Below are 24,286 nucleotides of genomic sequence, written 5' to 3' on the forward strand. Positions count from 1 at the left end.
CATCTGCAGTGAGATCCCGTAAGGATCTGTTCTCATTTCAGTTCTATTCAATATTTCCGTTAGTGATCTGCAAGATGCAACAGAATATAGATATATTTAAAAAATCTTGGTTTTCACCAAACTGGGAGCTAGAAGACAGAATCAGATTTCAAAACTAGTTTCATAACTTGGATAAGTGTCTAAAGTTAGCAGGATGAAATCATCAAGGCTAGGGCAAAATATTACACCCGAGAAGAACTCAAACGTACAAAATAAAATGGGAAGAACTAGGTGGCAATATGTTAGAAAAGGTTCTGAGCAGAAGTTTCTGTCACAAGAAGAAAAGCAAATTATTTCTGGGATGTATTTATAGACGTTCCTCTCGTGTAATACATGGGACATAATTACTGCATTAGAGATAGTGTTGATGCCTCAACTGGACTGCTACACGGGGGCTTATACCTTAAGGTAAAGACAAAAGTCATAATGAAAAGAAGCCAGAGTAAAGCTGTAAGAGTAAATCATTTATGAGTGCAGTCTATGAGGAAAGTGAACAAAATCATTTCGTCTGTGAGAAGATTATATACATATCTGCACATATAAACAATTGCATAAATAAATATATATATTTACACATATATTTATTAAAACCTATGTGAACAACGTAACAAATATTGTCCATTTCCACTGGGACTATGACAACAAGGAATGGAGCAAAGAAAATTCAGGTTGGATATTGGACAAATACATATCCGTAAATGCTGTTAGACATTTGTACAAGCTACATGCAAGTGTTGCAGATTACCTTCCAACAGGTGCTTTTACAAATCGATTAGACAAGTAGTTCACGCGGATGATATCTCTGGTTTTCGAACAGTGGTCTGTCGCCTCCTTAGATTCGGTGATCTACTCCTAGGAGGTCCCTGAATGACAATCAGCAAAAGCAAACCTCTTCCCAGTATGTACAACACTTCTCATATTCATGTTTGTGGGTCCACAAACTGAAAATGTTTGAGTGACACTGATCAACATATACCTGATTCAGCCTCAGCACTGAGACTGGATTAGACAATCTCTTGAGGCCTACAAGCCCGTAATTCTTTTTATTCCTATGTGAAAAATTACATCCCCTCTGTGAATCAATTTTTTTTACTGATAAAAATGCAAATAGCAGTATTTTTGTACCTCACAAGAGATCATGTCAGTAAACACATTATAAATTGTTCAGATACCATGGCAGTTATATGAACTAAAGCGTTTTATACGCACTAAGGGATTTTATTTACCTCCCCCTTCCATAGAGGTTTTTTTTAGGTTTTCAACACCTGGCAGAACTTCACCTCCTGCCCGGGCAGCATCTGTCACACGGGCAGAAGGAATCTCACTGCAGTGGCATTACTGTTACAATTTTTATTTAAATGCAAGTAAATAGACTCTTTTGCTATGTAATAAGGCGCGCACGTCCCTCTGTGCGCTCACGAAGAGGGTTTTCGGCCCAGGCATTGCGCTCCCTGGCCGTGCCAGGGCCGGGCCCACCGTCGCCCCGGGCCCGTTTCCACGCCCAGCCCCTGCTGCCGGGAGCCGTGGACACGGGTGGCACCTCCGCGCCACCAACAATAAAAATAGAACGGCAGAAGCTTTAAGGAAGGGGGTGAAGGAAGGTGATGGAGGAAGGGGTGTGGGTGGGCGGCTGCGTTCCCGTGGTGAGGGCCCTCCCCGAGACCCTCCTGAGGCAGCCCGGCGGCCCCTCGCCCTGGAAGGCCTGAAGGGCCGCAGAGGCGCCGCAGCCCGGGCGAGGGCGCAGAGACCTCGGTGCCGACCGGCTCCTTGTGCCACCTCCCCCCGCCTCTCCGGCGGTATAAACGGGGCGTGCGCCCCCGGCCGGGCCCGCCAGACCGGCTGCCTGCCTGCGGCCGCGGGCCGGCCCGCCCTCCCCGCCTCCCTGAGGCGCGGCGCGGCCTGGCCTGGCCTGGGCTGGCCTGGCCTGCTGTGGCGGCGGCGGCGGCGGCACCTAGGCCGGACGGCTCCATGGCTTTCATCCGCAAGCGGCGGCTGGAGCGGGAGCTGTACTCCAAGGAGAGGTGAGCGGCCCTGCCCCGCCGGCCCCGGCCACCCGCGCTCGGCCTCGGCCCCCGCGACAAGCGGGCGGGGGGTGGGGGGGGTGGGGGCGCCTCCCGTGGCGCAGCGCCGGCCTCGCCCGCTCCCTCGCCGGCGAGAGGGGCCCGGTGCCGCTGTGCCCCAGCCTACACGCCCCCTCTCCCCTCCTCCCCGGCCTGCCCCCTCCCTCGGCGGGGGCGGCGGGGCCCCCCGGGGCGGGGAGGCGGAGGGCCGGAGGAGCGCTGCGGGCGGCAGGGCCGCCTGCAGGGAGGGAGCCGGCCCCGGCGGAGCGGCGGGATCAGAGGCCAGCTGCTGTGCTGGGCTTCGCCCTCGTTGTTGGTACTGTTTTAATCAGGTAGCTAATGATTTCCGAGAGTTAAGGCTGAAAAGGCTGTAGAACAGACCCGGGAACGTATGAATGCAGCGGCATTCATATTGCAGTTTCGCCTTGAAAATAGCGTCCGTAGATTTTTATTTATTTGTTTGTTCTCAGTTGTGTTAGTGGTATGGAGTTACAGCTCTGCTTCTCTATAGGTGGAGTTTATTATTTTTTTTCCTGAACATTATAATCAGCGTATTGTCAGCCCTTAAATTACAGACTCTGTGACAGCTCTTTAAAGCGTTAAATTCAATTACCCCGTTCCTGCTTTCTGACTGTAATCTCTATTTTGTGTTCCTGTGGCTAACTGAACGTACAAGAAAGGCTTATCACGCGTGCTTGAGTATATCCTTTATTTACTCCCTTATTTTTAGCTAGTGTCCTGCTTGTCTGCATCTGGCTTGTCACAAAGTTTCAAAACCCTTTGCAATCTTAATACGGCCGTCGAGGAAAATCTCTGTGAGGTGAGAGCGATAGGTTAGCGAGGGTGGTGCCGTGGAGGGACAGGGGTGTCTTCTCCGGGGGAGCAGGGCTCCCCGGTTGCCTCCCGCTGTGGGCACTGGGGCCGGGCAGCAGGCTGGTCCCGTGCCGGCCCTGTGCAAATTCCTGCTGCGCCTGATGCTGCCGGGTACGCAGCACTGTGCGGTGCTGGTGAGAAAACCACATGACGAAGAGCTCGGCTCACTTTGTCCATATAAATTCTGATTCATAGCTATTCAGCCCGTGAAGCTACTGCAACTTTTGAAGTGTTTTCAAAGTACAGACATTGTCTAGGTGGCTTTTTGTTTTATTGAATATCTTTTCCTTGCTGCTTTTGGGGGCTGCTGTGGTTTCAGTTATGTACGAGGGGCTGCAAGGAGAATGGATAAACATCCTGTGTAGAAGGAAAAGAGAAGGATTTTTAATTTTGAAGTAAAACATCTTAAGTATAGGAAAAGCTAGAAGAATTATTATATTAGCTCTGTTAATGATTTATTGTAAATAGTCTCCTTTTTTTGAGAAGCTGAGAAAAAGGCCAAAACTCATCAGACATGTCCCAAAGAACGCAAGTGGGAACTAAATCTCTTCTAAAAAGCCCTGAAATCAAAACCAACATATCAATGTCTGTCAGCATGACTGATCTGCAGTTATTGAAAGTCTCTAATGAGAAATATTTTTCTTTGCTCGTATTTGGAAGCATTTTAGGATCTTATTATTTGAGTCTGTAATTTGAGCACTTCATGAAAGATGAGTCTTGTTTTCATTTGCCCTGGTAGCTTTTCCTATATAAATATCTGCAAACTCATTTCTCTGTTTCTTCCTCTTGCCTAACAATTTATATTTGTGTAAAATAAAAGTAAATTTGTATATATTTGTACCCTGTATCAGGTCTTTTCCCCTCCCTCTCTTCCTATGCTTTTCTAAACAAGGAAATCTTAAAAACATTTAAGTGATTTAAAAGGTTTTGGGCTCCAAAATATCAAATAAGAAATATCAAATTCTCTCTCCTGTTTTCCTTATAGTTCTGCCTTAAAACAGTAAAAAAAAAAAAAAAAAAAAAAAAGCTCTTTATATCATTTAATTGAAGGAATAGCCCCTGAGAGCTTTTTTCGCCTTCTTGCTGGGTAATTGTTACAGAGACACCAACTCCTGCTTCAAGCTTCTCTTGATTTACGTAGTCTCGGTGTAGGTATTTCCTAGTGAGATGACCAGGACTCTCTGAAGTGGCAACTGCATTTCATGTGTGGGTTGGTTTTTTATTTGTTTGGGGTTGTTGTTGTTGTTATTTGTACATTGCTTTCTATAAAAATGTAAGCTACGAAAGTTCTGGTTAAGAGTACTGTGAAACTTATTAGGTAAAAAGTTAATCTTCTTATGCAGTTACTTTGGGGGGAAGGAAGATCAGATCAGTTTAAGTGCTCTGAAAAAAATTATTTCCTCTTAACTAATTAGTTGGACCCCTTTAATGTCTGGTTACATAAACCTACTTTTCTGGCTGTATGCAATTTTCTAGAAGAAAACAAGAAAATACTGAAATGTCCTGTGTGCGCACACTGAGAACAAGCAGCAGGTTTTACGTTACATGTGATTAAATAAATCCATGTCTGTACTGAGCAGGGTTCATTCTGGCAGGAATTTTCTCTTCAAAATCATCTGTATTAGTAGACTTCTATTTTCCCTTTGCCCAGGTGTTCAGAGTAAAGAAAGATGAGATATTATGTCCCTTTTTAATTAGTGTTGTGTGCATGGTTACATAATTTAGTCTTTAAAATATTCAGCATTCACGAGTAGGAATTCTTTTTTACAAACAATTTTAGTTGCAAAACTTCAAATTAAATGGTGTGGTGTTTGGCTCAGGTTGTTGCTCTCTTTACAAATGGATTTCTTGGTTCTGTTGGAGGTGTGCTCAAAGACGACCAAGTGTTAACGCTTGATACAGAGGCTTTTTATAATATAGTTCTGCTGGTTCGTCTTGCACGCTGCTCGGCCTCCTGTTCGAGGGGTTCATCTCTTCTGCTGGGAACTTCACTCACGCCAAGCAACCTACTGGCAGCATGTAGGTCCTGCGAATGGATCTTTTGCATGATGGTTGCTTGGGCATTTGTTTGTTTTGTTTTTTTTTTTTTTTTTTAAATCTGTAGCCTTATCTTACTCTCTTGGGACAAAATATACATAATGAAGGCTTTTGTTCAAACATCAGCAAATGAGTCCTACAGCTGGCCTATAGATAGTTTGGTCTTGTTAGGAGGAGGTTTAATTTTAGAATTGGTTTTACGTAGGTGTGGGCTGCTGCTGGATGGGACTGGCCTGCTTTTTCATCCCTGGCAATGTCCTTCCGTTATCAGGATTGTACTTCCAGTGTCAGGTCAAGTGATTGTGCAAGGTGTGTTGGATCAGCCACTTGAAACCCTTGTGTCTGAGTAGATTTCCAGCATGTGCTTTCCTGGTGAAGTGATGGAAATAGTAAGAATTCAATCACAGATTAAGAATTTAAAGCAGGATCAATGGGGTACCTTCTCTGGGTGGTATAAACAGGATTTTGCCAAGACACTAGTCCCTGCACATTCATTCCTGTGTCCAATCTGAATAAGTCCAGTGCTTCAGTTGGTAGGTGACATTGGTGTACAAAATAAATTGTGGGTTTGTTGGGTTTTTTGTTTTCTTTTTTTCCCCCCGTGTTGTTGGATCTCAGAAGACATCTTTCCAAACTGAAGTATAGTAACAGTAAAATGCTCAAGTGGACTAAGCCTGATACAACACACTCTTTATTTGGACGATATTTTATAGCATCTTGGCAGGACTTACAAACCCCAGGTTGTAGTTTGCAAACTGTGATTTGCTTCTTTGTTGCGTTCTGTGAACAACGCTAGGAATGTTTGGGTGCCATTTGGGTTCCCAAACCTTGTGTGTAGTGGATGACATCAAATGAGGTGTAAGTTTTGCAAGTGTTTTTCTGCTACTTAGTGTCATGCCTAGTTTTCCTTTGCGTCTTGGGTGTGTTCTTGACTCATATTCCTCAGCCCTTTTCTGAGTAGCAATTATATGAGAGTTTTTTGAAAAAGGCAAAAATAAGCAAGTCACTTTCAGCTTTGTATTTAGAACAGAGCAACCAGAGTTCTTAACTGCTTTGTTCATTTACAAGCCTTACCTGTGTCACCGCTGTCTTTCTGCTGCTGTAGATTAAGTTCTGTTTTTCTTGGCAAGGTGCTTGCCTACCCCCCTCCCCTCCAACCTCCCTCCCCGAAGCTTCTTCTCAAACCAATACTGGTTCCCTTCACAAGAAAATACCTTCCACATCATTTCCATATGGATTTTTTGAGAATTTCTTAATATAATACGAAGACAGGAATTTGAAATAAGCCTTCAAGCAAAATTATATTAGCATGCTTTAATTTACCTCTCCCCTTAAGTGTAGGTGCTTACCTTTTAAGCTCAAACAGCTCCGTCATACGCTATTAAAAGATTAAGTCTTTACTCCATCAGGTTCTGTGTACTTCTAACACTGGGAGGGAATTGAATGTTCCAACACAAAAGCTGTTAGAGCCTTCATTAAAGTTATCTGGGGGGGTGTGGAGGTGTGTGTGACTACATTATACTGATTATCCACTGCTTCCCCTCCTGCCCCCCAACATGTACCCCAGACAGACAGACATAACTATGACTGAACAATCTTCCTTTCATTTCAGACTTGGGAAACTCTTTATGTTCTTTAAAGTTGTTTTTTTTTCCAGCTATGTGAGTTGTTACAATAGAAGATGTTCCCTTACCTAGCATGTTCTTCTTTCCTGCCCCCCTCCAAGCTGCTTCTGCTGTTGATTTTGAATACAGGGTTTGTGTTAAACCTGAGATGTAATAGCTTAAGTGCCCTTCCACCCACCCTAAAGCTCAAGGCTTTGCCCTGGTGGCGATGGTGGCTACCAATTCATTTCATCCTGGAAAGTGAAACTGCCTCTTTCTGAGCGTCTCTGACGGCAGAGTTGCTGCACAGGCTTGCTGCTTTCCAAAGGGTAAGGTCTCGTTCCTGGCCACCTTGTTCTTGCCCCTGACCCCTTCACATTGTACTGTCTCTGGTACTTCATGTTCCCTTCCATGGACTGATTCAGGTTACTAAATCTGTGCAAAACTGTCCTGGGGAAGTTCCACAGCTCTGAACAGAAGCTTGTATTCTGATCTATCTGCTAATGTGATAGCTTTTTCAGTTGGAAGTGGATGGTCTCCACAACTGTAAGTAGTTTTTGAGGCATTACAAGTTGGTGGGCTAGGTTGGACCAGTGACGCTACTGAAGCTTTTCCCTCCCCCCCTTAAGTTCCATTTTTCAAATGATCACATGTATTTAGAAAATATCATCTTCTCAGAAGTTTTCTAAAAGCTTGTTTGCTATTGGTGAGACTTTGAGGATAAAGACCAGACTGTTAAAAAGCTCTAATATAAGGCATTGAACATCTTTCAAATTCTCACTTCTTATAGGTACTTTCATGGGGTTTGAGCTTTCTTTGAAAATCTTGTCTAATTTGTCTCTCTTTGTTATTTTCAAAATAATATATTGGGTTTTTTTAAATAGCCTAGTAGGTCAAGGTCAATATACAAGAGAAAATGGTAAATGATCCCTGAAGACATAACTGTGGCTTACTAACTTCATCAGTCTGTTGCAAGCCATTAAATACCACAAAATTTGTGAACATAAACCTGTGAAATGTGTCTTTATTAGGAAGCCAGCATAAAAATATCCTGTAATACACTCTAAGGTGTGAGTTTTATTGCTTGATTTCAAAGGATTTTGCGTCAATAGATATTTGAGTTGCTTTCCAAGAGAAGATATAGCATTACACTTCTCTAAGTAGCTTTTTAATAAACACTGATTAAATCATTTATACTTGGGATTTTTAAGTAACAATTGGGTTATATATTTTGAAAATGGATTAATACGAACGACTTGCTGATGATAAGAAAAATAAACTTGATCCTTTTCTGTTTGCCTGAAACAGAACAGTTTCCAATATTTTATTACTGTATTATAGGAATAAAAAGTTGGAGAGCAGCAGGCAAATGTGGAAGATCCCTTTGATTTTTATTAAAAACCACAACTGTTTGTGTTAGAACCAGAACTGGTTTTTTTCAGATACTAGTTCTTGCTGATAATTTAAAAGGACCAAAAAAAAATCTTTTTCATTTTAGATATGACCGTATTTTTGTACGTTTCCCAATTAATACTTATGGTTTGCTTTTTGGGGGAAAGAAGTTTTTTTTTTGTGATAGGTTTCTTTATTATTATTTTTGGGGAGGAGACAACTGCCTTATTGAAGTTGTCCAGTCCTTCTCACTGGAAAATCAGTTTGCCTGACTAATTGCTGAGGTTGAGGGGTTTTTTTATGTCTTGGGGTCAGACTTGAAGGCAAGGGAGTGTAGACTGGGAACAGACTTGCTTCATCTTACCTTGACTTGACATTGGCTTTGAGATCCAGGCTGTTCTTCCAGGGCAGTGTGGTAAGTCATACCCTTACAGCGTGTGCTACTAATTACTCAGGACAAGGAACAGTGCAGGTGCTCAGTGGCTGAAGACCAAAATACAGTTCTCAACTGTTACAGATTTAATCTGTTTCTTATACAGGGTATCATACATTCTCTTCCTAGTGTTATTTGTTGGGGTTTTTTGGTTTGTTTTGGGTTTTTTTTTTTCCCTCCTGTCATGCACAGAATTATTAAATTACTATTTTAGATCTATATTAAGTGTGTGTACAAATTCCTGTCGTAGGACTACATACCAGTTGATAGTATATAAATTTTGTATGTCAGTCATCTTAATATCACAAGTGTCTTTGGAATACCTTCTTTAGCTCTTTGGGAGACAGTCAGCGTAAAGTCCCAACTGCTTAGTTGCATGTTGAAGATTCCTATTGCTTTAATTGTGTAGCTATTGTGATTGATTTCCTATTTTTCCAGGCCTTCACAACACTGTGTTTGCCTACTCGCGCAACATACCAGAGACTGATCTGTTCCCTTGCTATCTGTAAATACTCGTTAAACCTCCTGGCAAGTCTGAAGTATCATCCTGTGCAGTGATGGTTCTCAAGAGGGACCCTATTGATACAATAACTAACAGTAGCTCTACTTATTTACATGGAAGAAGTCTGTTTTGTGAAGATAAAAAGCTCTGACTGTACTCTAGTAACATCTGATGAAACTTGACTTTTCCTTTTTTTGACAACCCTATGGGTCATTAACACAGACAAACGAAATTTAAATACTTAAGCAGTAAGGACTGAGATGAGTTGAGAAATTACAGAAGGTTATTCCAGAGATCATGCTTCATAATATCGAAAGTTTGTAATTAGCAGTAGCTTGAACTGGTCTAGATTTGTTATATTAGTTGAGATGCAAGTCTGAAAATTTTGGTTCCACTTATAGTATCATTACTAGAACTTGAAAACTTATTTGTAGAAATGAAGGTAAGAGGGACTATTGTCATGAGCAATTGAAAGAGAACAGCAGGAGAAAAGGAGACGCGAAAAGCTCCAGGGAGCTGGAACACACTAGCAGTATCATGAAAAAGAGTTAAAGATAGACTTGATATGTGTATGCAAACAGTTGGACTCCAGGAAAAAGAATAGCAATATTTCTTCTTAGCTAGTGATATCTTTAATCATACATTCTTTTGTCCTGGTGAAGAAGCAGACAGTGAAATCATGTGGTTTGAGGGATACTTGATGGCCAAGAAAGGTAGAATTTTGAAAAGTGCGGTTTTTGTGACAGAATCTTTGGATAGGCTGTAAGTTCGTCCCAATTGCAATGGGTGCTTGAGAAGAGTAGAGATTGGTGATTGTATTTGTGGAGATTGGATGTGTGACTCTGTCTGCCTGCAGAAGTGACTCATAGTAGCCTAAAAATATAGGAAAATGCAGTTAGAGTAAAGGGACTTGCAAGTAGGAGAGTAGCAACAAGCACAGAAATACTTGGAAGAGGCTGCAGAACCACCTGGAAGGCTCTGTGGAGAGCATGGGGGGAAAGATAAAATGTGGAAAATGCACTTGCCTATATGACATACAATGTTTGGAGAAAAATGCTTTAACAGCTGCCAGGAATACAACCTTTTTCAAGACAGCAAAGCTGAGATCAGAAAGTGAGCATGAGATTACGGCACAGGAGGTCGCTGGTCTCCAGCAAGGAGCTCTACAGCGATGCTGTGTGTAAAACTGGATAGTAAGTAGTCGTGTGGAAGAGACACAGAGAGACTAATAGCAAAAAGGTAAACGGGATGCTGCTAGTAAATACTGTATTTAAAAGGAAGAAACCTACAATTTCCCACAGTACCTAGTTAGCCTATGTGAAGAGTTTATCTTGAGGTTTTGTGCATACTTTGTGCATTATTTTCTTCATGAAATCATCTGATTCAGCAGGACTAAGGATTATGCCAGGGAAAGTGTACCTCAAATCCTTCCCAGTAGCCCACAGCTTCTGATTTTGGGAAGGTGAGTTGATGCATAAGGTGTTGAGTGTAAAGATACAACAGTTTCTAAGGGATGGTTATCCTGAAAAATTTGAAAGAGAACTCTCTTGGTTTATGTATTTTGGCTTATGTAAGCATGTTGTAGTTACTGTGAATAACAGAGCCAATGTTTTGATGTAAAAACATGGCTTATCTTGAATGTATGAAGGATTCCTGCATTTACTAAAAACTTAAAAGGGAAGTCTAGTAATTACTAGTGCTGCCAACAGGTGAATTTGGAAAGAGTATAAAAATGTGGGGGTTTGTCAAAAGAATAGGTGGAGACAAAGGAAAGAGCCCAAGAATGAAGAATTTCAGAAATTAGTTCTATCAACCAGACGTTACCAGTTTGCTTGGAAGAAAAATTGTGGGACCATGAAAGTCATTGCTGTGAAGCGGATTGTTCCCTATGTTGATAGTGTCTGTTCCCTGATGAGAGAGTAGATTTTTCTTCAGACAAGTCTGGGTATTATCTTTGTTCTTAACTTTTTTTATTTAAATGTTTTGGCTTGTGGATTATAAGCTGAATGTATATGCTTATACATACTAGAAAGAAAAACATTCTGATAGTGAATTGTTCCTTGTATATCCTAACGTAGCTTTATTAAAAAGCTTTCAATCCAAATGTGACAGGACTTGCTAGATCTGAGTTTGCAAAATGCCAGAAATTTTAAGTTTGTCCCAGATGATTACAACTGGATGATGTGTTGGAAAATGGGATTTAATGGAAACTGTGTGGAAGCTGCTATGGTTTCATACTCCCCCCTCAGCCTGTTCCTAGTGAAGCTTTTTTCTCCTCAAAATGTAGAGCTAGACCTTCTATTTTAGCTTGCTGAAAGTGAGTGATCAAAATAAATATGAAAAGAATGATTTGGCTCCTTCAAAGGCACCAAGAAACTTGGAAATTCAATTTATACCTGTTGATAGGACATGCTTTCACAGGTGGCAGTAAGTTTGAAGATCAGACTTCTATGAGAAGCAGAAGGCAACTGAAGTTATGTCTTCTGAGAAAGGATACGTGAAGACAAAGCCCCTAAAACCCCACTGGAAACGAGAGATATTCAAGAACCAGACAGCAACTGGGGTAGAGGCTGAAGAGACTTTTTGAGATTTGGGTTGAATTTTCTTAAGGAGTTTTGTATGGCGTATACTGTTCTAACTCATATGTTTTCTCACATTTTTAACATCGGTTGTTTCTTAATGGCATCATAAAATACCTGTTTTCAAGAGAGGAGAGGTAAAGATAATGCCGTTTTGAAAAAGCAGCAGGGCATTAGGACAAGGTGTCTTGGACACACAAGCAGTTTTGAGTATATGGACCCACTGTTACTTGTAGTTACAGTAAACCTTTATTGTTATGTTCTGTTTAAGATAACAGACACAACACAGATCTTACGTGAGCAAGATGTATTTTCCAGTAACGCTGTTTTTTTCTATTGTGAAATATGCTTTCTTAATGCGCAGGCTGTTCAGTACCATCAGTTCATTTTGTGAACTCTCAACATGTTTACTGCTATTTGAATACTGCTCTGGGGACACTTGGCATTTATTAGCATTGTCACGGGCATTTGTCGTGAAGCACATCACGAACACAGTACAAAAAGCTCAAAGCGTGGATGTAGATAAATACTAAGTACTTCTGTAGATCAAGCCAGCGCTGCACACAAACAAGCTGTTGTACTTCCAACTGAAGTGATATAAGATGTTTCTGCTCCTCCTGCTGTGCCAATGCCCACTGGCATTCTGGCATTCCCCACAGCTGAAATGCGTATGTGACCGTGTGTTCACCCTGTTAGTAAAGTTGGCGAGTTTTAATTGCTTGTAGCAGCTTTTTAAGTTAAGTCGTTAGAGAATGCAGTTTCATGTTATATCTAATCTAGCCTATTTACATTTACCTCGTACCAGCACTGGCATTACTATGATCCTGGAATTAAATACTTTAGAAGACTTCAATTTTTTTATTATTTTTGATTTTTTTGTTGTTGAGGCTCATTGTCTGTTGGATTAGTCCATAAATAGGCTTCCTGTGGGGTTGAACAGGCATTGGTGCAGAGGATGTGCAGAAATGTGGTTGGAGAGAAAGGTAATGCTTCCTCAGAGGGTATCCATCGAGTGGCTCAGCCATGTAAAAACCATGGCCGTGTTTTCACTTAACACTTTAGACCAATGTAATTTGGCTTTGTTTCAGAAAGATCTAATCTCGTCCATTCCAAACGATTAGTTCCTGCCCCTCCTTTTGTGTCATTGCATATTTTGACTGGCATACACTGATCGGGGCTAAACTAATGCTTACTGGGGGGAAAGCCTGGCTATATTAGGATAGTTCCTATCTGAGACATATGAACAGAATCAAATATCTAACCTTATATATGTTAGAAGAGCATCAATCGATCTTCTTCATGTGTACATGAATTTTCCATATGGGTTTGTTCTTTCAAAAAGTTAATTTAAATTAATTTGTTCTTGGAGTGTGGGGCACGGCACAGAAATCAGTGAAGACTTCCCAAACACTTGATATATTTATTAAGAATACTAACTGTTATGGTGTTCTCTTTTTAAATAAATAATTTTTATTTATTTGTAGGTTTTCACTGCTTCTTCTTAACCTGGAAGAATATTACTTTGAACAGCACACAGCTAATCATATTATAAATAAAGGTTGCAGAGATGAAAGGTACAAAACTCTGTCATACTTTCATATACTGGAGTCGTTCTAGTCTCATGCATCTCTAACACATAACTACTTTCTTTCTTATTGTTACTTTTAGAAAATTCAGAGGCTCTCTAAAAATCTGTTCAAAGTCAATCATTTTTGAAGCTGATGACAATATCCAACCCATTATCAAGGTAAGCAGTGCAAACTTAAAATTTCTTTAAGATTCTCTTTAAAAAGCTTTTAAGAAGGAGTGTTTTTATAACTTGCTGCAGATACCACTGAGAGACTGCATTAGTATAAAAGCCCCAGAAGATAATGAAGCAAATAACCCTTTCACACGGTATGTGAATTTGAGTTACTGTATATATTTATTTAACTCCTTTTAAAGCTGAAACGCCCATCTCTTCAAATATCTTATTTACATTTTAGGGATACATCTGGAGGGATTTCTGTTGTATGTAACCAGGTAAGACCTGCATATGACAGATTCTTGATGTATAAATGAAAGAGGTTACGTTCTTTAATGGTTTCTTTCTTGAAACTGGAGTCTTAGGGTGGGGGGTTAACTGGAAACAAAGCTAATTAGTGTCAAAAACTTAGCATTAATGTGAAGCTGTTGATGCCGGAAATTTCAAACTGTTAATGACTTCATTAAGTCATTAATTTGATAAAGTGAACTTCTTGCACCGTGCATTTTATAATGGAGCTTAGGGCAATTTTAGAATTGAATGAAAAAGGAGAATAGACTGAAATTAAACTGGTTATTAATCATCTTTTTTTTTTGGTCTTGCTATATTGCTTCTCTTACTTTCTGCAGCGTGTAGTGGTAATGGCAAAGCTATCCTGATCCTTGCAGTTCAGCTTTGTGAAAACATTGGGCTGTACTGTATGTCCACCGAATAATTTTCAGTAGCTGTCCTGACGTATTGGGTTCAAGTTTCAATCATGAGTTGTAATTAATTTGGATATGCTCATACTTAATGTTAACCAAGGGAATATACTTCAAGCTTTGATAAATTGCAACTGATAGGTGTTCCAAAGCTGTAAATGTTTCCAAAAAATGTTCATGTTTTCATTTCAGGAAAGAACAGAGATGAGGTGGGAAATATCCTTTTAAACATTCTAGCATCTTTGTAAAATCTGTCTTTAGCAATTCCTAAAATTGATAGCCTTGCTCAGTTAAGTACTGCTGCAGTCAAAAATGAACTCAAGCATTTAATATTATCTATGCTGGAGAAGTTTGTGGACTGTGTTAAAATAATCAGTATATTTAATTTCATCTTGAAACTGCTTCTTTGAAGAGTATTGTGTAATCAAAGTTTCTTGTGTTGGCAGGTTTTTTGTGTGTTTTTAAAAAAGGTATTTCTGACTGTTCCATGCAGTTGTTCCACCATACATCATTAGTATATGTTCTGAAGAACAAATAATTATAAAAACATCTCACAGGAAAGGAGAATTAACTTTTAAAATGGCAAGTGTGGTTAGCACCCCCCGCTCCCTGCCCCTCCCATGTGTAGCTTGCCAGTCATCCTCCTGTCTCTGGGGAAACATTCTGAAATAGTTGGGTGGTGTGATAAATGCTGCTATTTTGTATAAAACGCATAGGGACTTGCGAGTGTGAAGTACTTACTGGTTGTACTTATGACAAATCATGGTCTAATTATAAATATTTTTTCTAAGTAGAATTTCTGCCTTATAGGAAGCTGCACATAGCGAATAATTGGAACATCTTAAACATCTTCGCCTTTTCAGGCTAAAAAAAATTGTTAACGCATAGCTGGATAAGAAGCTTTGCTTTGCATAACAGGCAACTTAGAAACTAATGGCTATAAAATACAGCAAATGGAATTAATAATTGGAGATTATTTCAGTATTTTTTCTCAAGATAAAATTGGGGGAAGACCCTCCAAAATAGGAAATGAATACAGTATGCTAAAGTTTTTGCTCTGCTTACATTTTTTTTCTTTTTACTTGTATCGTCTACTTTTTCATGTAATTTGGGGCGCTCAGTGTAGAAAAGTGTTTAACTGTCCTCCAGAAGAGCGACTTGAGTGTAAAGCAGGTGTCTCTTACTCAGATTCAGGTCTGTACATGCTGATGTCAGATGAAAGGCACTAATTGCCGTTATTTTTTAATGTAGCACTTGGAGAAGCATGCTGAGCTTGTAAGCTTCTAAACATACCACTCACTTTCTTCTGGCTGGATGGTGCTGCGAGTGGTCGTGTGGTGAAGGTTGGCTCTGTTGTCAGCCAGTGGGAAGTAGGAAGGTTGTACGTGCCAGTCAGAAGGCTTCTGGCTAGAGAATGGTACAGCATCTGTTCTTGCGAGTTTAATATTTGCTCTTGGTTTGAGGCTCCTGCCACCATGCCTTGGAGTGTAGAACCGCAGGTGTGCTAGTGTAGGAAGCAAGCCGAGGCACTGGACAAGGCCCTTTGATTGACCAAGTCTCTTGGGCCATGGAGTCGACGACAGTTGGTAGTGTAGTCCAGTGTGTTTTGTGCAGTTCAGAACCAATCCCAAGTCTTACGCTCAGGCCTGAGATTTAGCAAGTTTGAGCCTTCCCTACAAACAGAGCAAAACCACGACTTATTTCTGGCTTCTCTTTTTTCAGACAGCAGATAGTAAGGTGGTATCTACAAACCAATGTGCTAGCAGTCAAGTCTTTCTATAGGAGTTGTGAGAATGTTCTGAAGGAGAGTAGTTTCTTGTGGGTTTTGGGGAGAGAAGATCCTCTCAGATGTGAGAATAGCATCAGAGAAACAAAACTTTTCAAAACCATGCTTGTGGATGGGATAGGAAATGAGGTGTTTGTGGCAGTTGGAACTTGAAGCAAAATGTTTGACAGTGGAAGAAGGGGTTCATTTGGGAAGGTTTACACAGTAGTTTATGTTGTGAGTTGCCCCTGTGGGGTATTCCCCATCAGGACAGAACCCTAAGGGCGTGAGCCACCAGAAGAAAAGAGGGGGAGGATCCTTCCGTTGAATGGGATTAGCCAGATGGCTGTGTGTATTGGCTTTGATGTTCCAAATCCTTGAAGGTCATATGATTAGAATAAAAACCCAGTAATAAACTACATAAGTAAGTAAGCCTCGAACTAAATTGGACACTTGCCCCTCTTAGAGTTAGCTGCTACAAAAGGTCATTGTTTTTCTGCAGTTTATCTGGGGTAGCTAAAGGAGGATATTGCAACTCAGTGTTTTGCTTGCTTAAACAGCGTTCTTAACTTTGTGTTTATCAGTACTTCTGATTTATTTTATTTTTTTTTTAAGAACTGAAACTATAACATCTCCTACTCTTTCAGGTTTTTCTCATTAAAGAAAGAAACATTATTGCACCCTATAAAACAGTAAGAGTAAGTATATATTTTTGCACTATTCTTAGCAAACTGATGTTTTGCGAGGATTTATGTTCTCATTTCTGAAAGAGTAAAATAATTATAATTTGAGCAATATGACAATAAAGCTTAAAAAAAGACCCAACTAATTGTGCCTATTGATAAAACAAGTGTCTTAATTCTTCCATAATGGGTTTGTGATGCTTCTTGGAGGACATACCGCAGACTTGACACTTGCTATTTACTTTGATATGCAGCTCTGTGGGCTCAACAGTCAGAGCTGTCAGCTGGCTGCTAGTATTCAGTGGACACTGCATCCTGGCTAAATGGCTTCTCATCAGTTCTGCCCACACCTGAAATGAGAGATGGCTAATTGATATTTCCCAGCTGAGTGCTTCACAGTTCAAAGAAATGGCAGATAAGGCTGCTTACAGCAGAAATCGGAGCTTACTTCTGGTTGCTTTCTGGTGATGGGGTGGGTCTGCTCTGATTTTGAGCCTGGAGACTTCAAGGCGTAGAAGTAAGGGTTTTTTACCTGGAATGTGAGATGGGTTAAGACACAAACACAAAATGAAAATGCAGAGTCATTAAACACCATATTTGCCCAAGAATTGAAACAGACAGAATTATTTTTCTCAACATATTTGTTCAAGTAAGAAGTTCAAGAATGATGGAGTCCATAAATTTGTGTTACTGTAACGAACAGCAAAGAGGCAAGAGATGATCTCTGTTCTCTCAACAACTGCTTTGGGTTGGTTTTGTGATTAGATCTGTCTCTAAACTAGGATTTTTTTATTTTCTTTGTTTGTTTGCTTTAGGCCATTAATTCTTCATGTGTTGAACCTGTTTTCTCTTCTAGTCCTTTTATTTTCTGTTTTGCTCCCATGTGCAAGATTTATTAAGTATCATACAAATATCTTATCACATTGCCAGCACAGTGAAAAAGAAAAGCATCAGAAGGGCTGTTTGGAAGGCTTTTCACTTTATTTTCTCCTAAGTCAAGATTCATTCATACCTAAAACATTCCTGACAGTTAACCATTACAATTTACTTCACAAAAGTGCAGCTATGTTTCTGCATATTAAACAAGAAATCTAGTTTGCTTTCAATCATTTCAGAATTTTTTTTGCTGCTAAGTATTTTCTGCTTGAATCATTGTCAGTTCCAGATGCATCACTGAGTGCTGGAATTTGGTAGTACATTTTATCTTCCATGTCTTGTATTGATTGTTTCAGGTCAATTACAAAATACTGAGCTATTATCTTTGCATATGGTTGGAGAGCTACAGAAAGAACCGCTCACAAAAGCTATTACATTGCTGGCTGTAAGCAATCCTTGTAGACCATCCACTAGGATTTCTGAGAGCCGTGCTTTCCCTGTTGAAGGAAAATGGTGCTCTGTGTGAAATGTTAAAAGGCTTTTATCTAAATTGCTACTGAATTTCTTGTCTCCCTTTACTCTAGCTCCATTTGCTTCCTGAAGCATGCTTTCCTCTTGGATTGCTGTCAGTTCAGCTTAGATCACATACATTACACTGAAGATCATCTAGATTTCCATGTCTTCTTTCCTTCAGTTTTAAATTAATCCAGTTGTATCCACTGATCAATGTCTCAATGTAGTCTTACTGATCACTTTTTTTTTTAAAGTCTAGCCTGAGAAGTTACAAAGCCCTATAGAAATGTGTTGATACAGTTTTATACTACATTCAGGGGTCATCAAGGGATCCTACCACCTTTGCTAAATATGAGTTATGTGTAAGAGTTAATATCAGTTGATCCGTGCGTATACTTTTAATATACTTAAGTCAAAACCAGAAATAATGTACTATGAAATGACACTTAAGAAAGCTGGGAAAACTTTGTAGAGGGGAAAAATGAGTATGCCACATATGCTGGGTGATGTGTTAGTGAGGTTTTTATAAATGACTAGTCAAAATGGGTTGTGATTGGATTTGGGATCTTTTCAAAACTCAAAACTATTTATGTAGAGGAGAATGGTAACTTTTATAGCCTAGTCTTCAAAGGTTTGATGGGCTGGTATCTTTTGTCTAAAAGATATACAGTAGCTGTTTAACTGTAACATGTCATTTATTAGTTGTAAATTTACGTATGATATTAAAATAGACAGAGCAGGTACTAGTTCTACATTTACTGATGTTTACATTGTATTAATTTATTCACTTCAAAGCTATTATGTTGCACTGTATTAAATAACGGACTAAATACTGCACAAAGGGTTTACCACAGGGGAAATATATTTGTAAAGAAAAAAAAATCAGGTTTAACATCTGCCTTTGGAATCTTACAGGTATACTGCAACCTTTGACAGCATACTTTGACCAGGTTTTAGAGCATTTTGATTTTAGTTTTAACTTTTTTTCACTGAGCTTTATTTTAAACTCATTTATAGTAAATGTACTTTTGGTTTTAGGGGAGAACAGAACACTTATTCCAACTGGATGTTGCTGGGAAACTAGGAGATGTTGTGCAAACTCTACATCAGGTATGTGGTTATTTGATATCACTACACATTTCATCGCAACATCTTTTTTGATATTTAATGGAGAGCTTTCTTTAAATATTTAATTCTCAAGGTGAAATTCTTGGAGTATCTATTTTTAAAATGTAGCAGTTGAACACAGCATCTAGTTCTGACAGCTGTTGTAAGCTACCCATATTAGCTTTTACTATGCAGGGTGGTAGTATATAGACAAAGTAATAACGTGACAGTAGCAATGAACAAACATGTCCTACTTTAAAAAGAAATAATAACAGCTCTTTCAGTAGTCTGTCACCAAGAATGCTAAAGCCCTCCCAGTTTCTATTGACTTCTGAGCTGTGTGGGAGATCTCTGTGCTGTTTCACTTAAACCTCATTGTTCTTTAGCTTTACAGGGCTTCTTGTCTGGATAAGATGGGAGATCAAGCTGCCATGGTAAGTATCTGATTATTTCTGATATCACTGTTTAATAATAAAATTCTAGTTGCATTTGAAACATAGACCATATTAACTTTTTTTCCCTCCACATTAGATAACTGCTATATTGCAATCGCGCTTGGCTAGAACTTCGTTTGATAAAAACAGGTATCTTTCTAACCACTTTCTACTGGAAAGTTATTTTCAGCTTGTTGGTTGATTAGTCTACTCCATGAGTAGTTAATAGGTGCTTGTTTGGGGCAGCATAAGTTCTCTAATTCAGAGAGTTATTTTCTTTGTATTCTGAACCATCTGGAATGGAGAATGGGAAATTCTGTGTTGTGAAGATGAACATGTTACTTTTTTATCTCGCCAAACTGTTCCATTTATCTGTGGATTTGTTGCAAATTGGGCATCAGTATATGCCAAATAAGGCTCTGTATAGAAAAGTCAACTGGCTTACTGCTCTGAGACTTGTGCAGAATGTAGTAACTTTTTTCTTTCTACAGTCCCTGTTAAAGTAGAGGGCTCAACAAAGAACTTTTTTCATGTCTAAAATAGGCTTAGTGAAGTCCTCATTCTGATGTCCCAAGATTAGAAGCTAGCCTAAACCTTTCTAAAGAATTTAAGGGTAGCTCTACCTAAGTAAGAACTGGCGGTAAACTTATTCCCTTTCTTCACTTGTAGATTTCAAAGCATTTCTGAAACGCTGCATATGGAATGTAAAGCAGAAATGGTGACACCACTGGTGACTAATCCAGGGCATGTGTGTGTTACTGATGCTAACTTGTACTTCCAGCCTCTTAATGGATATCCTGTAAGTGCCTCATAGATGGTCTTGCATATGATGTGAGCACGCTGCCCCTCTAGTGGACAGTTTTCATTTCCTCTTAAATGCATATGGAGCATATCTCCGAGACGACTCTATTTTCAGTTATAATCAGAAGCTCCTTAGTTTTCTTTTGATCTGTTGCATCTGCTGCTGTTGCATTCAGTGTATCTCTATTTCTGAGGCTTTATTCTGCGCTAACTTGCTTAAAGTTGACCTCCTACTGACAAAGCACAAAATGTCCTTTGCTCATTCTCTATTAATATTTAAAGATCATTTTTTGTAGCATTTCATTTAAGATAAATTTCTTAATCTTACTCCATGATGCTGTTCTTACCTAGTGAGAGCTTTATATACATTTGGAGTTTATATTGGAAGATCTTAGCTAGGTTTTCTATTAAACTGATAATTTCTTTCTCTAGAGGAAAACTGAGTGCATGTCTCAGACAAGTTACTGCTTTGTAACTTCGTCACAGAAATAGCAGCGATAGTCTTAGCATGCCACTAATATACTAAAAGTATGTCCAGATGAAGAATATGGGTTTCACAGCTGACGACAAACTGCCATTCAATTTCCGACCACCAGGCGGCACCATTGGCAAACAGTTTGCTCAGCAGCCCGCTGGCTTCCTTACTTCTTGTATAGTTTATTGTGTTCTGCTCCTCTCTTGCGTGATTATTATAACTGGCGACAGGCTCGGATGATAAGTAATACACTATTTATTCTTAAACTGCTCTGCTACTCAGACAAGAACCAACAGCAAAAACAAGCTTCCTCTTTTTAACGTAACTGCTTAGTGTCACTGTTCCACTGTTAAAATGACATGCATGGATATTGTTTTCATATTGCTAGTATCTCTAGTCGAGAGAAACTTCAGATTGGCTGGAGCGGTTGATGTAGAAGAACATATACCTTCTGGAATATCTCCATCTTTTCTTCTTCCCACAGAAACCAGTAGTACAAATAACACTGCAAAATGTGCGTCGCATCTATAAAAGAAGACATGGCCTAATGCCACTGGTAAGCTCAATTTTTTTTTTTTTTAAATGTCTTCCTGTGTATATTGTTCTTAAAATGATCAGCTTAAACTGTGTGCATCATTAGGTAAAAGCTACATGTTTTTAAAAACTCTGGATTAAGTACTGAACAGCACTCAAAGATCCTTTCTAGTTTTTAAGTGTTTTAGTTCCCTGTGTTGTCAAAAAGATGAAAACAGGAAGAGTGAACTTTGTCAAGGATGAAAAATTTCTCTCATATGCAGTCAGTGTAGGGTAAGGGAGAAGGCAGTACCTCCAGGGAGCAATTCATTCCATTTATCTCAAACACCTATCTTGGGATAGAATGAATTGCTCTCTCATGGTGTATTTTCTCTCTGGATTGATTCATTGGAGGGAGGTTGATCACTGGTTCAGATTGAGACTAATGTGGAGTGATGAGTCCTGCTGTACATGACTGAGGGACGATGCGAGTGCTGCAGTGGAACCTCAGTTGTATGCTTTCAGTGTTTGCACTGAAATTTGTCTTGAACAAAATTTTTGTCTCAAAGCACATTTAAACTAAATAGACATTTAACTCTTTGTCTCACTCCATTCACTTAGGACAAAAAAAGTATATTACCTGTGCTTAATCAATCCAGGCAGAGCCAGTCTTTGGACAGGTATAAAGCTATTTTTTCAGTTGGGTGTAAACTGAATGCTTTTATGTTTGGAAATAGGAAAGATCAAAACGTTAGGCTTTGTGGGCAAAACTGCTACCCAGTTTAGAGTCTTAAGTTTTAGATATTAGTAACTGATCTATTCTGTTAAAAAATATGAATATTACAGCTTGTCAGTAATTGCTCTCATTTACTTTTCCCCCCCCTTTAACTTTTAAGGGACTTGAAGTATTTTGCACAGAAAATGATCTATGTTCTGACATCTACTTGAAATTCTACAACTATCAAGATCGAGATGAGCTCTATTTCCTTATTGCAACGTATATAGGTTTGCAGTATTTATTTATTAACGTAGTCTGTAGTACCTTGTGAGGGGAAATTTGTCTGGGTTTTGCTTTGTTGATTTGTGGGAAGAATGAGAAGAATATACAGATGTATTAACCCTAAAAATTTTTGATAGAAGTAAGCAAAGTTCAGAATGAATGTTGTGAAGTTGCATATATTCTGTTTGTTTGAAGAGCTGAGTATGAAAGCTGAGATAGCATTATTAAGGTGAAACTAATTCTTTAGATTTGCAACTTGATATGCACTGTCATTTAACCCCCCCCCCCCAAAAAAAAAACCCCAACCAAACAAATGAAACAAACCAACACCTACAAAACACTTTATCTTCAAAGCAAGGGGTAAATAAGATCCATTCAGCTAAATTGTGTTTTGCTTAAAGAATATAGACTGACTTGTGGGTGGATCCCCCTGGCCAGTTAAGTCCAAGTGAAAATCCTATTGAGAAAGTTCCTGTAATGGATGGATTTCCAGTACACGCATAAATACCGGAACTTCCCTCAGTCTTAGCAGTGGTTAATGAAAATTACCATTCTGAAACAGTTAAATTCTCATTTCTATTAAATCTTGTATGCATTAATTCCTAGAAAGTGATACATATCTTTTGCAGATCATGAACAGAAACTTTCTAAAAGACTAGCATGTGTCCTGGAAAAACAAGGAGAAAAAGCTAATAGTTTTTCTGTAATGCTACTACAACTGAAGCATTGAAACTCATATTTACTGCCAATATTGAAAGTGTTTATGTAAATTTTTTACTATTTTGTTATTATACCAGAGCTCTAGTTCTGTTTTAATGAATTTGCCTAAATATCAGTTGACATTTTCCCACAAAGCAAAGTGGAAAGGCCACAAAGGAACGATCACTTCCTCTGAGAATCGTTTTAGTGGTTTAGATTTTCATTTTGAAAAGGAAATAGATTCTGACATGATTTTTTCTGTTGTTGAAATAACTGCATGCTGTTACCCTGCTTCAGACTTTGTTTTCTGGATAACTTTCAAAGATTAAATTTCAAGGTGCAGATGAAAATGATGATGATGTTGTTGCTGGAGCTTAGAAATAAAAAAAGGGCGAGCCTGTTCTCTAAAGGTATTTGTAGCACCTCAGTAGCTGTCTCTGACAGCAGATGATCCTCTTTTTGAAGGTGCTAACACTTTTTACTTGTAGAATTTAAGGTACTAAGGTGAAGGGAGGGTTGGAATATGTTTTTCCAGCCTATGCTGAGCTAAAATAGAGGCCCACCATATCCTAATCTGAATTCCTTTCCTTCTAGTTAATAATTGCAGTGATAATATTTGAGTAATTTGATGTTCCATAGAAATCCTAATTCTTTAGCTTTGTGTTGTAGTCCTCAGCAGTACATGGTAGTAAAAGGTATTTAAAGACTTTTAAGCAGGAGGAAGAGCAGCCTGTAACACAAATGCAGTAAAACAGGCATGAAGAGTATGCCATATAATGCTTTGTATGGCAAGGATGCGGTTTCACTGTGATTACTTGATGATTGGACAGTTTCTTGCCATGGTGCCATGGTTGCAGTCCTTCAGTTCTGCTATTTCAGGCACTTGCCAAGATGCTGTAAACTGAATCAATGGAAGGAACAATAAAACTAAAAACAGAACAAAACAAAAACAAAAGGAAAAAAACCTGTGCAAAACTACCTCCAGCCTCCCCATTTCTCTTGATAAACCTGCCACACACAGGACAGACTAAGATAACCAAGAAACCTCTTTAATTTCATTTTAAGATGGAGGGACAGAATGAAATCAAGATTCCCAGTTCATTTTGCTGTCCAGCAGCATACCTTTGTATTGTAGCTATTGAGTTGAGAGTAGTACGGTTTTGAATTTCTTGAGCCCCTGCCTAATGCTTCAAACAGAAGCTCCAGGTGCATAATTCCTACTTTCTTGAGTGGTGGTCAAGTTTTATCTTCCTCTGGTCTTTCTGTCTCAGTGGTTCTGAAACTGAATCCTATTTACATACATATATGACTTCTTTCCACAAGTCATTGTTAGTGGCCATCCTTAGTTGTCCAGTCGGAAAATATATTTAATTTTTTTCTTGACTCTAGCAGAACTACTAGAAATTTGAAGTCTTAAAGGTTGCCTGATTGCCTAGAGAGCTGTTCATGGTCTGCA

At 39.3% G+C, this 24,286-nt stretch overlaps 1 protein-coding gene across 7 annotated transcripts in view; it reads left to right on the plus strand.

Moving 5' to 3' along the window:
- Nucleotides 1-1,713: 1,713 nt before the first annotated feature.
- The window catches only part of NSMAF (neutral sphingomyelinase activation associated factor), a 40,743-nt gene continuing 18,170 nt past the window's right edge, over nt 1,714-24,286 (plus strand). For 3 of the 7 annotated variants that reach the window (XR_012672342.1, XM_075141793.1, XM_075141798.1), the window contains exons 1-12: nt 1,714-2,060; nt 13,004-13,093; nt 13,188-13,266; nt 13,348-13,415; nt 13,505-13,541; nt 16,377-16,427; nt 18,840-18,911; nt 19,295-19,342; nt 19,440-19,492; nt 20,012-20,141; nt 21,103-21,174; nt 22,028-22,136. Coding sequence is in view for 5 of the 7 variants with exons in the window: in XM_075141793.1 (XP_074997894.1) it covers nt 2,008-2,060; nt 13,004-13,093; nt 13,188-13,266; nt 13,348-13,415; nt 13,505-13,541; nt 16,377-16,427; nt 18,840-18,911; nt 19,295-19,342; nt 19,440-19,492; nt 20,012-20,141; nt 21,103-21,174; nt 22,028-22,136 (862 nt within the window). In the remaining 2 variants the exon portion in view is untranslated. Of the gene's footprint in view, nt 2,061-13,003; nt 13,094-13,187; nt 13,267-13,347; nt 13,416-13,504; nt 13,542-15,282; nt 15,382-16,376; nt 16,428-18,839; nt 18,912-19,294; nt 19,343-19,439; nt 19,493-20,011; nt 20,142-21,102; nt 21,175-22,027; nt 22,137-24,286 lie in introns of those variants that run through there. The other 4 variants (XM_075141794.1, XM_075141795.1, XM_075141797.1 and 1 more) reach the window with 4 other exon arrangements.

Source organism: Calonectris borealis, chromosome 2 (assembly GCF_964195595.1).
Source record: "Calonectris borealis chromosome 2, bCalBor7.hap1.2, whole genome shotgun sequence".
In the NCBI taxonomy this organism is placed as follows: domain Eukaryota; kingdom Metazoa; phylum Chordata; class Aves; order Procellariiformes; family Procellariidae; genus Calonectris; species Calonectris borealis.